Genomic DNA, 24,401 nt, shown 5'->3' with positions numbered 1-24,401 from the left:
GCGTGCGTGCGTGTGTGTGTGTGTGTGTGTGTGCGTGCGTGCGTGTGTGCGTGTGTGTGACATCAACATTACAGTCACCCTACAGTGATCCTTTCTGTGGCCTTCAAGTCATTGAAAGGAAAACGTTGCACAGTAAAACGGGGGTGTGTACACACAGGGTCCAAAACTGACACCCGCCATGCGCCAAAAATGTGGGTAAATTTTGGCTTTGGGATGCTCAGCTTGTGCATACATCTACTGTATATGGTTTATTAAGAGAGTGAATTGGTTTATGTTATGTTATGTTTAAATATATCGAGTTAAGTCTCTATTTGTATCTTTCTTTAATCTACCAAGGATCTGGATGGGCCCTGTCAGGTACCTGTCAAGGATCAGCTGGCAATTCAAGGTAGCAGCATCTGTACACAACCTTCACAAGTTTTCTGCCTCACATAACTACTTGCCATTTTATTTAATACTTCATTTTCTTGGCATTGCTGATACACTAATGCCTTCAAACAATACCACTGGTTTATCTTTGGACAGAGTTAATCTCATGCCAAATGCAAATAAAATACATTACACTCATTCTCAAATACACTGCTACCGCATGCGCTAGGACATGTCATCAGTGATGTTATCTGGGGTCGTTAGGTGTTTCGGGTCTGTCAACATCATACACCCTCGCCCAGTAGACCCAGCCGAGGCCAATTAAGACCCCGACTCACGTCCCAGAAGCCGCTACGGATCAGCCTTACTACTCTATCTGCAACGTTGCCCGCGGGAGGGGTAAAAAGAACCCAATCCGCTGCAATAGAGCTAGTGCTACGCCGCAGTATTGGCCCTTCGGTGCATGGGGCCAATACACAAGGTTTTATACAGCAACATACTTTTTAAGTGGCTGTCCTCATTTGTGTTTATGGATAGTATGAAAAGTCCAGAGTTTGTATGAGACACCAGACTACCATAAATAGTACTCACCAAACACACATTCATGTACACACGCGCGCACTCACGCGCGCACACACACACACACACACACACACACACACACACACACACACACACACACACACACACACAGAGTTATGAGCACAATTCCCAAAAGACACCAGACTGTTGTTTATAAGCTTCTCCACACTTCTATTCCTACTGTGTATGTAATAACTTACATTATAAAATAGTAAATAAAGTGGTAGTGTGTATGTAATAACTTACATTATAAAATAGTAAATAAAGTGGTAGTGTGTATGTAATAACTTACATTTTAAAATAACCCCCATTTATGAATGTGCTAATGAGATAATAATACTTGATAGAGTTGACAGTAAAACTACAGCTTTGTCATGTAATGGTGAGCATGACAACAAACACAATCCCATGAGGAGCACAAACAGTGTGTCTGAATAATTACCTACAGTCACTCTGGACTCCACATGGCAGCCCCCGCCCACCCCAGCCCATAGAGGGGGTTGGCCCCCGCCCACCCCAGCCCACAGAGGGGGTTGGCCCCCGCCCACCCCAGCCCACAGAGGGGGTTGGCCCCCGCCCACCCCAGCCCACAGAGGGGGTTGGCCCCCACTCATAGAGGGGGTTGGCCCCCGCCCACCCCAGCCCACAGAGGGGGTTGGCCCCCGCTCATAGAGGGGGTTGGCCCCCGCCCACCCCAGCCCACAGAGGGGGTTGGCCCCAGCCCACAGAGGGGGTTGGCCCCCGCCTACAGAGGGGGTTGGTGGTGACTCAGGCTAATCCTGCTCTGCCTGTCCCAAAGCTACAGCATTCCACCTGCACAACAAACACAACAAACACCAGGGACATCCAACTGTGTCTAGAACACCAAAGCTAAACCACATCTTCAAATCATCACACACACCTGCGATTTGACTAGAAGATACAGTATCAACTGTACCAGTATGAGCTGCAAGCCACAACGGCAAGGACATGATTACTTACAGGCTAATCATTATCATATAACCCCCCCCCCCCCTCCCGGTGCTGTACTGAAGACACCTAGGGCTCCAATACAGAGGAACATGACACAGCTGACTTCAGTCCTGTTCTAAACCAGATGGAGCTGTTAGGATTTGGATTATTTGGTTTTCCATTCTGGATTATTTGGCTTCACAGGGGGTGTGAGGAATTAAGTGGCTCTACTTAATGCACTTGACTACAGCATGTATCTGGGCACCGGGATTTCAACACCACAATCTAAATCAAAGCTATATGTCTATAGAGTATCATCAAGTTATTAAGGCCATAATACACTGTAAAGACTAAAGAGATGCAAGATATTGGATTTTTTTTGCCGATATCTGATATTTTCCTCAACTCTTTTGGCCGATTGCCCATACCGATATGGTGCGCAACATTTTTCCCAGCTAATGTCAGAGAACATCAAGTCTCTCCTGTGGTGGAATTAACACAGTATTATGTCTACTCTTATCATGACGGCCCACTGGCAGATGCAGACATAAATACAATGCTTTTCAAAATGTGCACATTCACTGGGCAAAATAAGAAAACTACTTCAACTTATCAGTAAAATATGCCATTTTTTATGTAACATTTTCTTTCAGACAAAACTAAGATGCATCCTACTTCAACAGGCTTGGATGATGCTCACCCTGTGACAATCATGACAACAGCCACCACAACCAGGGGACACGACGTCGAGCTTACAGTAGTCAAGCATTGAGCATAATTAAAGTGTAATTTTTATCGGCCTGTCATATCGCAGAAATACTTGTTTCGGAGTGATGTTGACATTTCATTTCAAAGCCTTTATCGGCCGATGTCATTGTGCATCCCTATTAGACAACACTGTGGTGCCGATGTCATTGTGCATCCCTATTAGACAACACTGTGGTGAGACACTGGATCATTGTGCATCCCTATTAGACAACACTGTGGTGAGACACTGGATCATTGTGCATCCCTATTAGACAACACTGTGGTGAGACACTGGCAGCCATAAGAGGAAGATCAGAATAGGAATGACCAGCACAAAAAAGGAACACAAGTTATTTTTAGAATAAGGTGTGCCTCCTCTTCTGCTCTCTTGTCATGTCAGCCAACACATCACATCGCGTATGCTAATCCTAGCACAAATCCTCAATACACAATCATTGCGTATTGGGCAAATTATGTCTTCATTGATATTTTCACATTCAGATATTCTCCTGAAGAACTTGATTTGCTGTCTGGGCTAATTCATTGTAAACAACTGACCTAAAAAAAACAATAACAATGGTTATTTATAGATCCTTAATAGTTTGTTAGCAGAGTTTCACTAGAAGGAAGAAGTGCAACAATGAGGGAAGAGGTTTGACACCAGCAACAAACCACCAACCAAGACAACTTGTTGATTGTATCGAGGCTTTTTGTACACCCTACAAGCAAGCCACTGTCCTCCTAGGAGACCAGCCATCATCTGGAAAATATTTTTGTTCACACTATATCAGGCTATTCTGCTGACTGTACTGTAAAGCAATAATAAGGTACTATGTAAATAAGTCATCTATCATACTAACCTATATTTGCAGACAAAGGAGTTCGCCTCCATCTTTCTATGATGAAATATCCCCTCCCTAGCAGACAACATGCTGGGATCATGGAAGTCAACTTTGAGGCTGCACCTGTCGCTTCCTGCCGGGCCCCCACCAAACTCAATTCAAACAACCTGCCACCTCGCATAATGTAACACATAATGTTACAGTGTGTTTAGAAACATGTTCCGTATGATCTGACTGTAGCATCTTCTGGGGAATTCGGCATATCGACAATACACCATGCAGCTGCAATTACAATAGAATTTCAACTTTTAAAAGTGGTCCGATTCAGCGCTAACGCTCACAACGCTGCATTCTCATGGAATATCGTGACAGAGGACAGGTGAAGCAGCGCGGCTACTAACGTTGAAATGTAGGCTATGTCTATTGTAAACTACTGCTTGGTGGGTTGGATGTGTCCCCGGGATCTTAAAGATCAATAACTCTTCAGTCATGTTTATTAACGAGCTAAATACATTTGCCAATAAACATCAACATCATATCGCCAGCTTTTCCTTCTTTTTTTTAATGGAGTTTGGGCTACATTTGCCTCCATAAGGTAGGTACTGTCAGTCACTTCTCCAGCAGCGGGACACAGGTATCCGGTCTCTCTCCAAAGCCGTTTTAGGAGCTTGTCGTGTAAAGTTGATTGAGGGAGGTAACGTTACATAATAGTTTGTCAGGTAAAATGTCTCCAGCTAAAATAACAGCCAGACTCACTCACCTTTGTGTACAACTCGTTCACAGACATCCTCCAGCTCGTCTCTCTCCCCGTCCCGCCTCAACTAACCTACGCCAGGAGTCGTCTCGTTGCCATTTAAAAACACATAGTTATCGACTTCGCACAAAGTTTTGTGTCTTCGAAACAAGTTGACAGGTTGTCATAGTCCATATCTCCATAAGCAGATGCCAGTACTAGTTTCGCGAACCTTGTTATATCCACATCCCTTGTTCCTGGTGGTGGTGACACGGCGGCAGGTGTTTCCCTCAGATAGCCTAACTAATTATGTTGCCTTGTTTTCAGTTACACGCATTTATTACATCCCACAGCAGCAGCAACATGTTGAAAAACACGGATTATAACCCATAAGGAAAAAGGTAATGTTAACACCGCAGATAAAAAATCAGAGTACGATAGCTTCCATCTAGCTACTTCCTGCCAGTGGGATCCTCTCCAATAGACCCCGTTTGAGTGGCAGTTTATTGGGCTACAGCAGCCACACACTGTACACTCACTCAGACACCAAGTGGACTAGCAGAGCAACTACACCAAGCCTACTACCTGGGTTCCTGTACGCAGGTAAGGCCAGGTTTGCATAATGCTAATTATGTATTTAATAAATACGTAAATACAGGGATGCAGCTTATTGGTAGATTAAAAAAAAACTGAACAAACCATGAAGCAGCCAGCATGAAAACAAAAGAAACAAAAACATAGTTTGTTGATAATGATAATAATAATAATAATAATAATAATAATAATAATAATAATAATAATAATAGTAATAATAATAATAATAATAATAATTGATTGGATTTATATAGCCTTTCTAGACATTCAAAGCGCGTCTCATATCAGGGAAGGGAGGGGGAGGGAACTCAACTCATCCACCACCAATAATGATAATAATAATGATAAATGATGGCACCACAATGGTGGAATGAGCTCCCTCCTATGGTCAGGACGGTCGCTTCACTGCTAATCTTTCGGCAAAAACTTAAAATACACCTTTTCAGGCTCCATCTGGGCCCTTCTTGAACTAACATGTCTCTCTCTCTCTCTCTCTCTCTCTCTCTCTCTCTCTCTCTCTCTCTCTCTCTCTCTCTCTCTCTCTCTCTCTCAAAAAAAAAAAAAAAAAAAACTTTACCACTATTCCTTCAGAAGTTGTAGCTGTCATAGACTGTGTTAAATGTGTTATTGTAAGTCGCTTTGGATAAAAGCGTCTGCCAAATGACGTAATGTAATCCTTTCCTCATATCATTTTTTTACTGCTTAGGCTATTATTTAAATGTGGCCTACATCATAGGAACGTATGCAACGTACATCCTAAAACATCAGGCTAGAACTATAGGACAACCGCACATCTCTTTTCCAGGACAGGTGTGTTGGACAAGGACAACAAAGCATTCATAAATTGTAAAAAGGGAGACTGTCCAAACTTGCAATAAAGATTTATTGTCACAAAATAAACTTGTTTTGCAAGTTTGGACAGTGTGCAGGACTCCTTTTTTACATTCTGCAAATAGAAAGATGGCTAAACTGAGTACAGGTGGGCTTAGCTTAGCTTCCACATCCCTTCATAAGTAGTTCCCTTACTATTAACCTTTGTTTCAGCACACCTAAGTGGTTCTCAAACCTTTTCAACGACCCCTAAACTGACACAAATTACACCACGGACCCCCATTTGATAAGATTTTGTCCCATGCAGGGCCCCCAACTGATAAGATTTTTGCTAGATGTGTTATTACAGAAAGTGTATGAAACCCATGACAAAATATACTCATAGGCTACATTCTGTCATTGCTGGGGAACCCCTGGGGGGTCCCGGACCCCACTTTGAAAAGCGCTGTCCCAGAGTCAGTGAAAGTGAAATGAGTACTAAAGCTGTTTCCCCTCACAGCATGTGAGGCCTTCCACAAGACATTTCACAGGAGAGAAATCTTATCAATGACATTGTGTAACCTTTTACAGGACATGAGCTGATAGTGGATTGTGCATGCAGTAATACATAATAGTTTTCTTACTTGGACACAAGTAAATCATTACAACAATACCCACAATAATCATTACCGTCAGTCAGACATTCCCTGCCCATTGGGTATGTGTTAGTACATACTGTATTCTGGTTGTTGTACAATTGTAGCAAAGTTCTTACTTGATAAAGCTCAATAATTACCTTGGAGTAAGGGTAATAGTCCGTCATCATGGTAGGAAGGTTTTCAATAGTAGATCCTTTAGTTGAAGTTTAGTTCGTTAAAAGAGGGCTTCCCTGTTCCATAGTGTGCTGCACTCAAATCATTTCTGACTGAATTCGGCTTGAACAATATCTCAGACTTGTCTGAGCAAAAGTGTTACTCCTCCATCGGCTAATAATGCCTCCACTCCCAAACCACTCCTTCTGCTGGTATGAGGTGTGCTTCATGAACCTGACAGGAGGCCATGGACTAATAAGGCCAACTGGTCCACCCATTATACAGGCATTGCCCTTTTGCCACTACGCGACACCTGACACAAATTACTGTATTTAAATTCACCTTTTACACAGAAAAGAGGTAAAGAAAATCGCCGCAGTGGTTCAGACAAGAAAGATCAAACCGTATTGGTTGGTTACTGTGTTGGATACAGGTATTTAGTGCTTGTGCAACATTCCTGGTAAATGGGTAAATCAGTGTGTCACTGATGTTGGGGCAGGCGTTAGTGGATTGCCCTGGAGACACATCTAAGGTGTTGGCATGACTAAGCCTCTGGGTGTTCCCAGATCACGCTGTTATGTACAGTGTTTCGTCACGCCGCCTGTCATCTGTTTACCTGGAAGCAAAAGCCATAGCCAATCACAGACACAGACTCACAACAGACAGCATGTACTGTAGCCAATCACAGACGCAGACTCACAACAGACAGCATGTAGCCAATCACAGACACAGACTCACAACAGACAGCATGTACTGTAGCCAATCACAGACACAGACTCACAACAGACAGCATGTAGCCAATCACAGACACAGACTCACAACAGACAGCATGTAGCCAATCACAGACACAGACTCACAACAGACAGCATGTATAGCAAATCACAGACACAGACTCACAGCAGACCGCAGCAAAAGCAGATGTTCAAAATGACACAAAATGACATCAACCGAACTCCAAATACGGACAATTTTCTTTGTTGCATGTTGAATTCCAAGTGCAGTATTACATGTTTGTACGTGTACGTGTTTGTTTTGCAGGGGAAACCTGAGAATGATGAGCTGATGCTGCTTCTTACTCAATACACAAGCTGACTTTGTGCAACGTGGATCCCACCTCCACCCATGGTAAATTCCGTATGACCTAAGTTATACCTGTCTTTGCCAACAGCTGTGTCAATTTATGTGATGAAATGAAAGCGCTATTTAACAGAAAAACCTGATCTGGCATTGGTCAACAAGGAACACAGTCAAGGCACAGATATCAAATGTGTCCTGAAAGTCATAGATTTGCGTAAACATATTTTATTTCTATTCAGAACGTCTTAGAATAAGAACAACGCAGTGGCAAGATGTGTGTTTTTAACAACTGTGTGTGTGTGTGTGTGTGTGTGTGTGTGTGTGTGTGTGTGTGTGTGTGTGTGTGTGTGTGTGTGTGTGTGTGTGTGTCTGTGTGTGTGTGTGTGTGTCTGTCTTCCAATTTGACATCATTATGTATCAGGGTCATCCCTGTGTTGACTCAACCCTATGTTCCCTCAGCCCTGAGGAAACATAGGGTTGAGGGAACATAGAGCTGAGGGAACATGACTGAGGGAACATAGTGCTGAGGGAACATAGGACTGAGGGAACATAGTGCTGAGGGAACATAGGGCTGAGGGAACATAGTGCTGAGGGAACATAGGGCTGAGGGAACATAGGGCTGAGGGAACATAGGACTGAGGGAACATAGTGCTGAGGGAACATAGGGCTGAGGGAACATGACTGAGGGAACATAGTGCTGAGGGAACATAGGGCTGAGGGAACATAGGGCTGAGGGAACATAGTGCTGAGGGAACATAGTGCTGAGGGAACATAGAGCTGAGGGAACATGACTGAGGGAACATAGTGCTGAGGGAACATAGAGCTGAGGGAACATGACTGAGGGAACATAGTGCTGAGGGAACATAGAGCTGAGGGAACATGACTGAGGGAACATAGAGCTGAGGGAACATGACTGAGGGAACATAGTGCTGAGGGAACATAGGACTGAGGGAACATAGGGCTGAGGGAACATAGGACTGAGGGAACATAGAGCTGAGGGAACATGACTGAGGGAACATAGGGCTGAGGGAACATAGTGCTGAGGGAACATAGGGCTGAGGGAACATAGGGCTGAGGGAACATAGTGCTGAGGGAACATAGGACTGAGGGAACATAGGGCTGAGGGAACATAGAGCTGAGGGAACATAGGACTGAGGGAACATAGATCTGAGGGAACATAGGACTGAGGGAACATAGGACTGAGGGAACACAGGGCAGAGGGAACATAGGGCTGAGGGAACACAGGGCAGAGGGAACATAGAGCTGAGGGAACAATGGAACATAGCGCTGAGGGACCATCATCTCCTGGGCCAGACATTAATTCACTCAGCCTGACTCTGTGAAGCTGAGCTGGCCCTGGAGCCCTGTGTTCTCCTGAAGGGGTGAAGCAGGGTGTGGGACGCGGGTCTGGAGAGGAAGTCCTGCTTCTTCCTCTCGTACTCCTCCTGCACGGCCAGACCCCCCCGGTGCTCCCTCTCCGCTTGGGCCCTCTCCTCCGACCGCAGCTGCTGCTGGTGCACCATCTGGGCCTGCAGGTCTGCCTGGTACGCCTGGCACATCTGTTTGTGCCTGCAAGGACAGACCACAACACAAAGTCACATCTTTTCCCCCATGTGCATTTACAAACCGTCATCTGGCTTTAGATGGTGGTTTTGGAGCAGTGGCTTCTTCCTTGCATGAGCGGCCATTCTGCGGTTATAACTTGGTTTTGTACCGGTTTCCTTCAGCATCTTCACAAGGTCCTTTGCTGTTGTTCTGGAATTGATTTGCACTCTTCGCACCAAAGTACATTCATCTCTAGGGTTAGAACCGTTAGAACCCTAACCCCGGGTTTAGGGGAGCCGGGTTATGCCCTCAATTTACACAATGTGAGAGTTAGGAACTGGATTACTAAACTACCTGAGGACAAGTGACTTTGTGGACGTGTTTTCAGCGCCTGGTGGAAAGAAAATCCTTCAGGTTTGAGTGACAGCCTGCCCCGCTGTCATGGATTCTGTGGCTCGCTAAAAACTGCGGACCAGCGCTTTGAGCAGCAAGCCTGGAGCTGTTTGATGGAGCTTTTCTGACGGGAGATTGTTGCTTTTCGCTGCTTCCTGGTTTTGTTGGAGAATCGTGGTCGCCTCTGTACAACTCGAGACGTGCTGGAGTATTTCACAAGGTGAGAGTAAGAGAGCCATCTATCGCATGACGGTGACAACACGGCTTGATGTTCTTTCTGACGAAAGCATTGTGTGCCTACACATCTTGCACTGCTAAGATGTTTGGCACATAACGTCTCTTCTGCTAAGATGTTTGGCAGATACCATACACGGGAGATTCCCTGCCTACCAACACGAGGGCCGCAGGTTCGCATCTCCGTGTTACCTCCGGCTTGGTCGGGCGTCCATACAGGCACGATTGGCTGTGTCTGCGGGTGGGAAGCTGGATTAAGGGTATGTGTCCTGGTCGCTACACTAGCGGTACTCGGTCGGGGCGCCTGTTTCGGGGTGGAAGGGAACTGGTGGGAATAGCGTGATCCTCCCACGTGCTACGTTCTGCCGGTGAAGCTCCCCGCTGTCCGGTGAAAAGAAGCGGCTGGCAACTGCGCATGTCTCAGAGGAAGCAGCATGGTGCTAGTCTACGGCTCTCCCCAGATCGGCAGAGGGTGGAGCAGTGACCGGGGCAGCAGGGGGAAATTGGCCAAGTACAATTGGGGAGAAAAATCGGGGGGAATCAGAAAGAAAATAAAAATAATAAGAACGTTTGGCACATACCGTCTCTTCTGCTCCTCGTCCACCACTTTGATCTCCTCGATGGTATTGTTCAACTCGTCTCTCTCCTTGGCCAGCTGAGTTTGTTTTTGCATGTTCAGATCCACTGCAACACACACACACACACACACACACACACACACACATGCACACACACACATATGCACGGCATTGCACGCACACACACAAACACAAACACACACGTGCACGCACGCACGCACGCGCACGCACACACACACACACACACACACACACACACACACACACACACACACCAAATGCAATCAAACGAATGGTCATCATGTCAGCCAGGGGTTCCCAAACCTTTTGGGGGGCCAAGGACCCCTTAGGGGAGAACATTTTCCAAGGACCCCCTCATAATCGTAACACCCTTAAGCATGCATACTACTTAGATGCTATTGATTGGAACTATTAGTATTAAACAACTTTTTAACCTAAATAGTCTACTTCAAACCTGTTTCATAGTGATAAACAGAAGCACATTTCAATATGAGTGGAGTGTGTGTGTGTGTGTGTGTGTGTGTGTGTGTGTGTGTGTGTGTGTGTGTGTGTGTGTGTGTGTGTGTGTGTGTGTGTGCGCGTGTGTGCTTGCGTGCGTGCGTTCGTGCGTGTGTGTATGTGCGCACGCGAACGTGCGTGTGTGTGTGCGTGCGTGTGTGTTATCGTCTGACTCCATTAGCTGGTGTTCCCCGTAGCTGTTCCCTTCGCAGTTGGGTTTGGCCATGGTTAGGCTTAGCGGTGCCTGGCGGAGATCTGCACTCTACTGAGTGCACTTTTCTAGTCTGATGTATGTTATTCTGTACATTGTATGGGTCAAGGTATGTTTGTTAAACTCTGAATTTGGCTGGGCTGACTTAGTTGTGATTTTGGAGGGGTAGGTTGATGGGTCCTGTGGGGAGGGGGGAGTGGGGACTTGGGTGTATGTTTATGAATATGTCTATGTGGTTTTTGTGGTTTGTGTGTAAGAAAAAGAAGCAAAATGGCTGATAACACATCAGATCACAAAAACAAAACAACAACAACAACTATAGCCTTACGTTTGTGTGTGATCTGCAGGTGGCGCGTCTCCATCACGTCGTTCATCAGACGGTTCCTGGCCTCGCGCTGCACCTGGCTCTTCTTCTCCCTCTCAGCCCAGGTCTCTCTCAGCTCTGCCTCCATCAGCTGCTCCGTCTCTGCCTCCTGCCTCCTCTGCTTCTCCAGCTCCTCCGCCAAGTACTGTCGGTACTTCTGCTGCTCGTCACGCAGCAAGATCTGAACAACACACGCAGGCATGCGCACGCACAGGCACACACACACACACGCACGCACGCACACACACGCAGGCATGCACGCACGCACGCACAGGCACACACACGCACGCACACACACACACACACACACAGGCACACGCACACGCAGGCACGCACGCACACACACACACACACACACACACACATTTTTGGCGTGTTACAGACTTACATGCATTCCCTGGAGGCTTACCCTAACCAGAGCCGTGTATATAGAAGAGTCCTGACATCTCCATTCACTCCAATGGACCAGTTTTTTACTCTCAAGAGTTCCAGGAAGTAAGGTCCTGGATTATGGAGAGATGTGTCGAGTTGCAGCAAAATGGACAGTTTAAGTTTTTTTTAATCAAATTGTACATTATCAGCTTTATTTTAGCATTTAAAAGTAGCGCGAGACGCCTTCCTGGCTGTTCATTGGCTAATGATCACGCATTTTGGTCCTCTGCTGACGCCACTCTCTCTCTAAATCTTTCTGACCCTAACCATAACCACTACATCTTTAAACCTAACCAGCTTTTTACAACTGGGGACATGGCTTTTTCCCCAATTGCACATGCCCCCCCAAACACCTAGTCTAAGTCGGTTGTGTGTGTCCCCAAATTCGACCTAAACACACACACACACGCACACACACACACAACACACACACACACACACACACACACACACACACACACTTGACTGAACGTTTCAAATATTTTCACTTCAGTATCTGTGAACATAAGCAGCTTTCTTTTCACAGAAGCATGATGCACGCTGCCTATAAGAGAGACTCTTCTGAGAAGCTTCATTGACTGAAGTGGAGACTGATTCATTCATTCATTTACACACTATGCCCATAATCTTCAATACATTTCAAAACGATGGTACTCTGGGGCCATCTAGTGGCCAGGGTTGGAAATGAGCACAGATCACCAGCCAAATGCCTGTGAATTTGAGAAGTGGATCAACCTACTGTAACCAGCCACGGTGGCCGGTGGCTAGGGTGTCAGCCAGAAAGTGCAAAAATGAAGGATGGGTTTATTCTAATTAGTATAATAGCTCTTTGCACCTGCTTTACTAAAGGAAAAACAGCTTATTTTATCACACTATTTAAAGTGAAAGTGAAAGCATGTTTTAATTTAGCCACAGACATCAAATTTATTTCAAAATATACCTAGTTAGGCCTTAGTAAATCAGGTGGTGAGTTATTTTAAAATATACCTGGTGGTTAGTGCCTGGCCTTAGTAAATCAGGTGGTGAGTTTTTTTTAAATATACCTGGTTAGTGCCTGGCCTTAGTAAATCAGGGGGTGAGTTTTTTAAAATATACCTGGTTAGTGCCTGGCCTTAGTAAATCAGGGGGTGATGTCTTTATTTCTGTCTCAAAACTGAGGATTAAAACTTACCTACAGAGCGAACTCTTGCTCTCCTGTTCTCTCCTAGGAACCAACATTTCAAAAAGTTTTAAAAAAACAACAACCTGTGCCTACCAAACCTAAAGCAAAGTGCTAACACCTGTCATATGGGTGATTCTCTGAGAAGAGTGCCTTTTGGGTCATAATAAAAATAAAAATAAACTCAATTAATTGGACTTCTGATGACTACATCTGGACTATTAAACCTTTGAGGAAATGTATTTTCCCACCTCAGACATGAAACCCTAAAAATTAATAGGAATTTATATGTGTTCTTTTGGCTAATAGTAGCCATAACTCCATACCTAGCTAAGACATTACAGTAACAGCACATGGCATTATAATATTTTGCAAACCTGTTTATGTTTTTTCCTAACAGAATGTTTACTATCATTTATTTATTCATATAACATAGTTGAACTGTTGAGCCTGACAATCTCAACTTGACAATAAAAACAATGAAATATTGGTGTGACACATGCCTTTCTTTGCAGCATGTTGTTCAAAAGAGTCCAAAATCATGTTAGAGGGGGTCAGGGGCTGATTACACAACTTTCTTGTTTTTATTTATATATTTCTTATATTTACATGATTTATTTTATTTATATTTTATTTTATTTTGCATTTTAATGCAAAGACACCTGGTTCTATTAATTGACAGCTTTAAAATGCATTTTGTTTTTTTCCTTTAATTGAAAATCTTTGAAGTGAGTCTGGTGGACACCCGATTATGACTAGGGCACCCGATTGAGAGAATCAGCCACATCGACCATTTGATTTGTCACCGTCACATGACCTATATCTGCTCTCATCCACTGAGCTGGCTGCCTTTGGATCTTTGTCTTGATGAGACTTCAGCTTTCACAAATTGACTTGCATCTTTCTTGCCAGATATCCACATTTGTTCCTTCTTCTTTTTCCCCCACACAGATTTAATTTTAAATTTAGATTTCACAGATTTAACTTTGGTTCAGCAACGTGATTGCACGTTTTATTTGAATTTTCTCTCTTTTTCTCTCTCTCTCTCTTTTTTATTTTTTTTTATTTATCTTAGCTCACAGACTGATGGAGCAATCTAGTGACAAACGTCAAGTTTCAAGTTCATTTCCCATTTACATAAAAAAAAAGTGATTTGATCAAATTGAAGTGGACGTTGCTTTTTTATTTGCGCAACATGAATGACTGAAAGAGAGGGGTGAACGGAATGGTGTCAATGTTGCTTGAATAAAGTTAAACTTGGCTCATTTTGTCAACGTTTTGTTGGGACACATGGACATTTTTCTTCCTCTAAAGATGGGCATGACAGAAAAGGTTTGAGAACCACTGGTCTAAGTGTGATGTCCCACCTTCCTGTGAGCAGCGTCCTGTCTGTCGTCCCTCTCCTCGGTGAGGAGATGCTGCAGGATGCTCATGTCCAGCTGCAGCTCGTCCTGGGTCTCCTGGGCCAGACGTCTCATCTTCAGCCTCAGACAGCGCCCCAGCTGCCTGCGCCGCGCCTCCTGTCCCTGGAGCTTCTGCTGCTGCTCCCGCTGCTCCGCCAGACGCAGCACCTCCCTCTGCTCCAGCTGACCAACACAAGAGGGGGGGGGGGGGGGTTTGAGGTACGGTATCACAACACGTTACCACGCTTTGGGTCACGACTTGCCCTGCGACCCGATCAAACCGCTGCACCACTCTCACGTCTAGGTCTTAAAACCAACCCTTACCTGAGCCAGGAACTCAAAGTGAAGACGCTATCCGATGCCCAACCTCCTCTTCTTTTAAATAAATATAGTTGCCGCTTCCAAATTGTTGCATGAATTCTATCTTTGAAAAACCAAAAATCATTCATCTGGAGCAACCCGGAAGTGTGGGGGGCAGTAGTGAGTAAACAGTGAGTCGTATGTCCGGGTTGCTCCAGTCCAGATGTTGCAACTGCTTGCAATGCTCGGCAACTCTAGCTACCTGATGTCATTCATGCACTTAATTACATCGCTGGTCCACAACTTAACTCAAATCAACTCTCAATAACTGTCAAACTAAATGAATGCCTGCAAAACTGTTGACAGTTTTCGGATATCTGTGATATTTATGTGCAAAATAACTCGGCATTGAAAATCGGCAGAGTATTCCTTTAAGACCACTCTGCGCTTCCAAATATTATGAGAAAAGCCGGGGTATAGGCCTACCTTTTGCGTCGGTATAGCACGCCGACTCGCCGAGGGACTTCACAAAGCGACGCAATTTGACGTGTTGTGAATGAGATATTATGAGTTATTATGATTTCTAAGTATGTGTTTATCAGAAAGAGAAAAATGCACACCAGAAGCTGGGCCTCCTCCTCTTTCAGCTGCTTGGCTTGTTGTCTGTGCTGCTGGGTGACCTCCATCTGAGCCCTGAGTCCCTGCAGCAGCTCCGTGGTGCTGTGCTGCTGCCTGTGTGCGTGCTGGCTCTCTCTGTGCTCTTTAGCCTGTCGGTCAGCCTCCCACAGCCCAGCAAACAGCCTCTCCTCCTGCTGCTGCTGCTGCCGCTGCTCCTCCCTGCTCCGCAGCTGGGCGGCGCGCTCCGCACACACCTCCTCCTCTCTGCGCTTGGTCTGGATGGCCCGCAGCTCCTCACTCTGCTCTCTGAGGAGCACACGTGGACTTGAGTCATTGCGAGTCGAGTCGACTGTTTGATTATTATTATTTTTTAAATCAGATTTTTTTATCCAATTTTTATCCCCCATTAGTGCTAATTTTTTATTTATCCTGGTTGCTGCTCCACCCTCTGCCGATCTGGGGAGAGCCGAAACTGGCTCCATGCTTGCCCCGAGACATGGGCAGTTAGCCAGCCGCTTCTTTTCACCTGACAGGGGAAGCTTCACCGGTAGGACATAGCACGTGGGAGGTTCACGCTATTCCAACCAGTTCCCCTCCCTCCGAACAGGCGCCCCTAACGACCAGAGGAGGCACCACAACAGCAACCAGGATATTGCATGTTTTGGTGAGGGGTTCCTATATGAAGGAAACCCCCAGGGGACACGGGGAGAACATGCAAACTCCACACAGAAAGGTCCTTTTGACGACCCCACCCGGGCGGTGGGCACTCGAGGACATGCGGACGCGCACGCGCTCCTTCAGAGCTCACAGCGTCCCAGGTGGGAATCGAAACCAGGACCTTCGAGCTGTGAGGCGACAGCGCTTACAACTGTGCCACTGTGCCCCCCTGTACCTGAGTCGACTGTTTGATGACTTGCAACTTAACTTGAGAAAAGAAACGACTACAGACTTGGAGGTTAAAGACTTGTGACTTGACTTGAGACATGGTGACATACAGTACCCAGTATGTGAGCCCACACAGAAAATGGCGTTGTCATGATTGGACCCTGTCAGTCAAGCTCCTCGCTACCTGTTTCTTTCAACGAGCAGCACCCGTTAGTCACTCTAGACTATAGTATTTCTTGTCATAATTTAAGTAATTTGTTTTTTGTGTGATTAAGTTGTAGACTGGCTGTCAGATTTTCCCAGTTTAAATGTGATGGGGAGGGAATATTTTTTGGATTGAGAAGAAATCAAGAAGTAACTAAGTTTTTATAAAGTTATTTGTTTTAGTTTGATTAGATTTATTTGACATAATATCAATAATTAAAATACAATTCAATTCATTGTCATACATTGTATGTATTATTAATATTGCCTCAAACACTAATCGTGTGTTACATGAAGAATATGAACTCCTGCCCTCTGGCAGGAGATACCTAATTGCAACTTTCAAGAAGGTCAGACTAAGAAAGTCCTTTATACATCAGTCGATCCTGAGGCTTAATCAAGAACATGGCCGAGGGTCAGTGGAGCAGTGACCAGTGCTCTCTGTGTGCTGTATGTCATGTGTGTATGTATCTTTGTATTTTTGGTTTTGTTCTCTTTGTCATGTGTTTGTGCATGGGACTGCCGCTGTCTTGCAAGACAAATTTCAGTGTGAACTGACAATAAAGTATATCGTATCGTATCGTATCGTATTGTCACTTACATGAAAAGGGTCTAAGTATGTCACTTACATGAACAGTTGGTCCAGCTTGTCGGCGACCAGCTGCTGTCTTTCTCTCTCGCGTCTGTCCTTCAGCATCTTGGCTCTTTCTCGCATCCTGGCCTGTCTTTCCAACACGGTCTCCTTCTGCTCCTCCAGCTCTCCGAGGAGGTGCTGCTCCTCTGCCTCCAACATACAGCGCAGCCTGGTGGAGACAGACAGACAGAGAGGGGGAAGTATTCTTAGTACAGTTACTTGTGTAAAACAAAAAATAGACTGGTAAAAATAGAGTACTGATTCAACTCAAAAAGTACAGGCTCTGAAATGTAATAAAGTATAAAAGTAAAGAAAAAAAGTATTTCTACCAGCTGTTTCTGTGCAAAGCTAACTGAAACCCATGTCATCAATTTAAAGACTATTACACTTAAAAGATCCCCTCCAAACATGTTTTAAGATGAATAAAGACTACATTTTGATTCATAATTTCTGTAATATGTTTTTTCCACACATAATGCATAGTGCACATAATGCGTGAAAGCTGGGAGAGTGCGAAACGAGAGAGACAGACAAACATTACATTGTTTTTGTCTGTCGGGCATTAAAACTAAAGTAATAACTAAGTAAGGAGTAGAAAGTATACAGTATTTGTGTTAAAATGTAGGAGTAAAAATAAAACATTGCCAGAAAAGTAAATACCTAGTAAACTACAGATACCTGAAAATCCTACTTAGGAATAACAAAGTACTTGTACTTAGTTACTTCCTGTTGGAGAAAAATATAAGTTCCATGCCATTTCCTAATCAATATTTCCTAATCAATAAGCTATAAGCTATAATTGCATACACATAATTAATGCTATAAGTGATGACATGACATACACATTATGACATGACTGCTCTGACCAATAGACCCATAGCACACTGACATCTGACCCATAAGCAGAGGACTTCTCCTCTTTGCTGAGACCTTGGGCAGTGCATCGTGTCCAATAACAACTGATAACAGTTTCCCTGTCAGACTCAAGTGGACGCACACACATTTCCTTGAGATCATCCCATTCCTCTCCCCCTCCTCTCTGCTCTTCCTCCGTTACAGTATAAAGCATATGGTACACTGTCGGCCAGGGGCTGAATATTTGACTCTGTACATCGATCAGACATGTGTACATTGAGATTCTTGCCCTCTGTCAATATGCATATTGCAGAGAATATCTGGTATTAAATATACTTTTATGTTAAACAGTCCTGGACTCAAGGCTTCAATTAATTTGGTATTAGATAAGCTGTGATATACATTTACATATACATTTAGCGGATGTATAGAATTCTATTCTCTATCACTTCCCATCTCTGGAGACAGGTGAACAGTTGACGCGTAAATTAGGAGATGTGACTGTGCACGCCACGGACGCACCTGTCCCTGCGCTCGTCGATGCTCGTCTCATATTGGTTCATAGCATCTTTGACTTGTCTCTCTATAGTCCCTGCTAGGATGAGGCGGTCGGTCCTCTTCTGCCATGTGGTCCTCAGGTCGCAGCTCTGCTGGTACTTGGTGATCTCCAGCACCTTGTCCCTGGCCTCCTCCTGTCTCCTCCTGAGGTAGTCTGGAGGCCTGGATGAAGGGAGCTTCGCTCTCTATGATTGAGCAGGAGCAAAATACACAAGAATATTTCAGTGATGTTTGGACTTTTACACTAGGGGAGACCGGGGTTGGTTCGTCGTTTCACGGGTTGGTTGTCACAGTTCTTATTACAGCCAAACTAGAGGGCGCTGTTTCATCATATTGATATCAAACATTTGGCGTGATGTCATGATCACTTAAATCGGGCCATTTCCGGGGGCCATCGAGTAATTTTTCATGTTGGTGTTGTTTTTGTAATAAAAGTTTGTAGGTGATTAGGCATTTCATAATCAAACACTACTTGTTAAAAAGAGCAAGGTAATACCTTGAATTTTAGTCTACTTTTCGGTTGCTATAGCTAAAGACATGTGGTAGCTAGCATAACACTTTTGTCAAGAGGTCAGGGGGGATGGTTGTCTGTCTCACTGCTCTGGGGGCTTGGTTGTCAAACATTGGTTCACATTCATGGTTTAAACAAATAGATAAAAACTGTTACTTTTTCTTTTCTTGTTGGAGACTTGGATTATGGCAGGTGAGCAGTACGGAAGCATTTCATGTATTTTTTCTGTTGTTTTTTACATTTTTGCTCATGGCCCCCTTCACACTCAGCAAACAACTCTACTTGTCTGACACAACCAGTCTCAATTTCTCCAAACCACTGACTGTCTGCAAGTACCTCATACAACCCCACATCAAAAAAACTGAACTTTCCCTTTAAGGATTTCAATGATCCCTGCTTTTATTTGGGCCTAGTGTTTCTGATAGCACATTAGGATGAGCCAACATGAGCTAAAACAACACAGCTATTCAGTGGCGTACGTACACAGACATTTTGGGCGGCAGGTGCTCAAGTGAAAAAAGGGCACCAATCTCTTAATTATTTATTTTAAAAAAGTGATATACAGTCAGGCCCGCATTAATACAGTGTGGTGCCCCTGGGTGACCACACTTGAAGTGCCAACCTCCTTCCAATTTACATGTAAAAAACAACAACAACAATAATACTATGGCAATAAAGTACAGGCTCAACACATACAGTACTACAGAAACATGTAAGGCACAATGTATTAACTAAAAAAAAATCATTTTATACAATGAGGTCAAGTTTCGAAAAATGATCTCCCTACAATGAAGTGGCTACTCTGGGGACTAACATCATCCCACACGAATACAATTAGGCTCATTGAATCCACAAGAGTCTCATCTTTCCAGTCATACCCAAATTATGTACAAGACTTTTTAGGGAGCCCATATATGCAGAAATATTCAAATAGATGGCGAAAATAACAAATTAGCATAAGGTGGGCATGTCTGTAAAGGGGACACTCATGTGTACCTATAGAACCCAGATATCATGAGGTAAGAGATCAAGCGACCCCATTGAAAATGGCTATGCCAGTTTCTCCCCTCGCCAAAATTGATTTAACTTTGGAGCGTTATTTAGCCTCCTTCCCGGCAAGCCAGCATGACATGGTTGGTACCAATGGATGCCCAGTGTTGGGCAGTAGCTTGCTACAAGTAGCGAAGCTACATAGCTTAACTACATTTCTCAGTAGCTTGGTGGTAGCTTCACTACTTTTGAACCAAGTAGCTTTTTCAGTAGCTAAGCTATTTATAGACCCAAGTAGCTTGTAGCTTCCCGCAAAAGCTACAAGCTACTCGCCAGAGAAGATCCATGAGCAAAGCATGCAGTGGAGATTTCTGCTGCGGTTTATATTAAACAGGAGGAGACATTGCATATGTCAAGTGTGCCTGTGTAGCCAATACACTTCCAGTTCGATTATGACAGACAACAAGTGTTGTTGTCTCATCCTTGCTTTTTAGCATCCTTCCCTCTCTTTCAGCAAGAACCGGCACTACTCTGCCTCTGATTGGGTTGGGTTTAGTCTGACGATTGGTTAAGGGTAGGGCAAAATATGTCATGTGCTGGCGAAGTCACATTAGCAACGAACTTTGAAAGATGGCAGAGCCATCATTGTGTTTTATAATATAATAAACAATCAAAATGAGATTTTTTTGCCTGCCTATTTGTTTGGTGGAAAGTTGTTCTTTGACATGAAGTTGATTCAATGTGAGAAAAAAGTAGCTTTGATGTAGCAAGCTGCTTTTGCCATGTTGCTCGTAGCTTAGCTTGCTACATTTGTCTGGGGATAGCTTCAATGTAGTTTAGCTATATTTAAACGAGAGTAACTGATAGCTTAGCTTACTACATTTTCCAAGTAGCTTGCCCATCACTGTGGATGCCTTAGGCCAGAGGTTCTCAAATGTTTTTCAGCCAAGGACCCCTTACAAGATAGAAAATATACCGGGGACCCCCTCATTCTGATTTGTGATTTTGGGCTAAGCTTAATTGTTCCCACGGTAACGTGCTTGACTTTTAATTTGTTATTAGAATGTAATCCATGAACCATTTTAGATTTAAAGCATAAACTATTTTCGTGAAACTATGAAGATTTTGCAAAAAAAAATATATATATATATTTTTTTTTTTATTACATTACATTTACATTACGTCATTTAGCAGACGCTTTTGTTTTGTCCAAAGCGACTTACAATATCACAATTTGTCAACAGTACAGAAAACCACTATGCAACACAATCAATGACAGCAAAGATATTTTGATAGACTAGCACCATGTAGGAAATAGTTTGAGAAGGGGGGGGGTATCTTTTTTTTTTTTTTTACCTGAAAACTTTTCGCGGACCCCCTGGCAAAGTGCCACGGACCCCTGGGGGTCCATTTGACCCCCATTTGAGAACCACTGCCTTAGGCATTCTAGTTTCTGAGGATAAAGGGTCTGCGACAGCCTTTGAAACACAAGGGCACTTTATCATTCAGAGGGCAAAAGGGCAGGTGCTTGGGCACCACCATGGGGTCTATCTTTGTACGTCCCTGCAGCTATCTATAGCCTATGAGGGATCAGCGTGACGTCACTTGCCACCCGGAAATGCGGAACCCTGGGGCAGTTAATAGTATGAGTTGTGCCAAACAAACGTTAATATCTCAAAAACTATAGCCTACATCACATCGCTTATATTTTGACATTCTGAGTGAGAGCAGAAGTAGCTCAAGAGTTTGATGTATAATATTATGCATGTCGTGTTAAAGTTGTGCGAACTGTGCAGTTTTTCAAATGTAAACAGAGTCAACTGGCTAGAGTCAGCCACTCACGCCTCGCGCCACTTGGGCTCCATAGGGACACGGTTTGTTTACAAAAATGCTGCTCGGCTGATCCCTCGTATAGCCTAGCTAATTAGCTCTAGCTCCAGCAATATTTAGCTATTAGCCTACTCCTTATTTGTTGTGGAAATTATGGTGTTTTAATTATGCCGGACTTAAAACATTAGTTATTATCTGCTTTACAAATTTGCCACAACTTTCATAATATTGGAAACAACATGGTGTCACTCACCACAGCGGCAGAATGAGGCGTTGGTCCATTGAATTCTCGACATTGAGGCTTTGTTCTTTGAATAGTCAACATCTTCAAATGACAAATGTCAACTTGTTGGTCTCCAGCTCTATAATAATATATATTATAATTATTATTATGTTGCACTGCCACAGCCGTTGAGACTCACATGGACACCACTGAGCTGGTCAAATGTTACCAGAGTTGCTTTTCAGTCGCCGTGGTAACAACAAACACAAGGAAGTGATACTGACAACAGCACCCCTGCTGGCTTGTTTGCCCATTGACAAATAGCCCTAGAGCAATTTAGAGAGAGTGGCGTCAGCGGAGGACCAAAATGTGTGACTCATTAGCCAATGAACAGCCAGGAAGGGGTCTCGCGCTACTTTTGAATGCTAAAATAAAGCTGATAATGTACAATTTGATTATAAAAAAAACAACTTTCAAAGTACAACACAAACTGTCCATTTTGCTGCAACTCGACAGCAGTGTTGGGAGTAACTAGTTACTAAGTAACTAGTTACTGTAACTTAACTACTTCTTGCAGTAACTAGTAATCTAACGAATTACTTTTCAAATTTAGTAACTCTGTTACAGTTACTCAAATAGTAACTGGGCTAGTTACTAGTTACTTTAGGACATTAAAATAACGGACAACTTCAGAGGATTATCCAGTTTCTGATCCTCAGACCTAGTCCCAGAGCCCCAGAGGCTAATGACCTTGATAGGCTATAAGCCACCCCAATAAGTGAATGTTCAATGCCACACTGTGGCACAGCAACACTAACATAATGGGTGCATTAATAACAATCGTAGACTTTTAAAAGTAACGCAAAAGTTACTTTCCCTAGTAACTAATTACTTTGAAGTAATTAGTAACTTTAAAGTAATTAAATTACTGTTTGAGAGAAGTAACTAGTAACTGTAACTAATTACCAATTTTCAGTAACTTGCCCAGCACTGCTCGACAGTGCTGCTTAATCCAGGACCTTACTTCCTGGAACTCTTGAGATAAAAAAACGGGTCCATTGGAGTGAATGGAGATGTCCCGACTCTTATGGCTCTGCAGTAATGTATTGCGTCCATGTCAGCCTAAACCGGAAGTGGGCGTGACTTTGGCTCTCTCTCTCCATTCTCTCTCTCTCTCTCCCCCCATTCTTTCTCTCCCCCTTCTCTACCTCTCCCCCTCTCTCTCCCCATTCTTTCTCTCGCTCTCTCCCTTTCCCCCTCTCTCTTCCGATTCTTTCTCTCGTTCTCTCCCTTTCCCCCTCTCTCTCCCCATTCTCTCTCTCTCCCTCTCCCCCTCTCTCTCTCTCTCTCCCCATTCTCTCTCTCTCCCCCTTCTCTCCGTCTTCTCTCTCTCCCTCTCGCCCTCTCCCTCTTCTCTCTCTCTCCCACTCCCCCTCTCTCTCTCTCCCTCTTCTCTCTCTCCCTCTCCCTCTTCTCTCTCTCTCCCACTCACCCTCTCTCTCTCTCCCCCTCTCTCTCCCTCCACCCTCTCTCTCTGCAGCAGGATAGCCTTAAACATACATGCCATAATCCTGTTCTGTCAACGTGTCTTTTTCAGTGTCCCTGTCCAAAAATGATATTATGGTAGAAAAATAAGTACTGTAGGTCATATTTCAAGCAATTATGCTATATTTTCTATGTCTATATAAGCATTCACTATTACTGTAACTCAGGAGAGGGAGCTACAGCTAATCTTGTCATATTACACACATATTGGCCCTGAAGACAAGTGAATTTTCAAACTAATGACTGATAGTCCTTGATCAATGCCAAGCTAATGACACAGTGATAGAACCACACGGCACACACAGTAAATCACACTGTAGCCTACACACAGGGCCGTGGGAAGTAGGGGTGCTGCAGGTGCTGCAGCACCCCCTAGATTTTCCCCCAATTTTTTCCCAATTTCTTTTTTTTTTTTACAAATGTAATTAAAAATATTTTGCAATGCACTATGTTCCTTTCTTGTTTAAGAATGTTTCGGGAAATGATTGCATTATTGATATACTGAAAATGTAGCCTATTTAAATAGAATTATCAACAATAACAATCAAGGAAGTTACATGCTTGGAGAGTCCCTTCCTCCCAGCACCCCCTGCTTAAAATGACTTCCAGCGGCCCTGCCTACACACAGTAAATCACACTATACACACAGTAAAACACACAGTTATACACAGATTTGATGTATGCCCAGTTTAGCTTCCCATGATGTGCTTGATCCAGGAGAGGTAATTGTAGACTCTTGTGTACACCCTGGGCTTGTCTCTCTGAGCACAGCCGAGCCCCCAAGACACCACACCCTGGAGCTCCCCGTCACAGACCATGGGACCCCCAGAGTCACCCTGAGGAAGGAGAGAGAGACACAGAGAGAGAGAGAGAGAGAATGTGAGAAGGAGCAG

The 24,401-nt window shown here is 44.1% G+C and overlaps 3 protein-coding genes across 3 annotated transcripts in view; all 3 read right to left on the bottom strand.

Annotated features, from left to right (window-relative positions):
- myo5b (myosin VB) overlaps positions 1-4,662 on the bottom strand; it is a 101,739-nt gene extending 97,077 nt beyond the window's left edge. Inside the window, exon 1 of the mRNA XM_083639363.1 lies at positions 4,252-4,662. Coding sequence (XP_083495489.1) covers positions 4,252-4,278 — 27 coding nt within the window. The 5' untranslated portion in view covers positions 4,279-4,662. The remainder of the gene's footprint in view (positions 1-4,251) is intronic.
- Positions 4,663-8,839: 4,177 nt separating this feature from the next.
- cfap53 (cilia and flagella associated protein 53) lies at positions 8,840-23,156 on the bottom strand (the record flags this gene model as incomplete). The annotated part of the gene is made up of 8 exons (XM_083638107.1): positions 21,994-23,156; positions 18,374-18,594; positions 16,992-17,165; positions 15,276-15,579; positions 14,320-14,538; positions 11,326-11,542; positions 10,271-10,373; positions 8,840-9,086 (listed from the first exon to the last, which is right to left on the bottom strand). Exons 1-8 carry the CDS (start codon positions 22,063-22,065, stop codon positions 8,840-8,842), a joined length of 1,557 nt encoding a protein of 518 aa, XP_083494233.1. The 5' UTR covers positions 22,066-23,156.
- A 709-nt stretch (positions 23,157-23,865) lies between these two features.
- The window catches only part of LOC310778934 (trypsin-3-like), a 3,476-nt gene continuing 2,940 nt past the window's right edge, over positions 23,866-24,401 (bottom strand). Inside the window, exon 5 of the mRNA XM_083639408.1 lies at positions 23,866-24,344. Coding sequence (XP_083495534.1) covers positions 24,198-24,344 — 147 coding nt within the window. The 3' untranslated portion in view covers positions 23,866-24,197. The remainder of the gene's footprint in view (positions 24,345-24,401) is intronic.

This window comes from Poromitra crassiceps (genome assembly GCF_964638095.1).
Source record: "Poromitra crassiceps genome assembly, chromosome: 6".
Classification (NCBI taxonomy): Eukaryota; Metazoa; Chordata; class Actinopteri; order Beryciformes; family Melamphaidae; genus Poromitra; species Poromitra crassiceps.
This window is presented reverse-complemented; position numbering and strand designations above follow the sequence as displayed.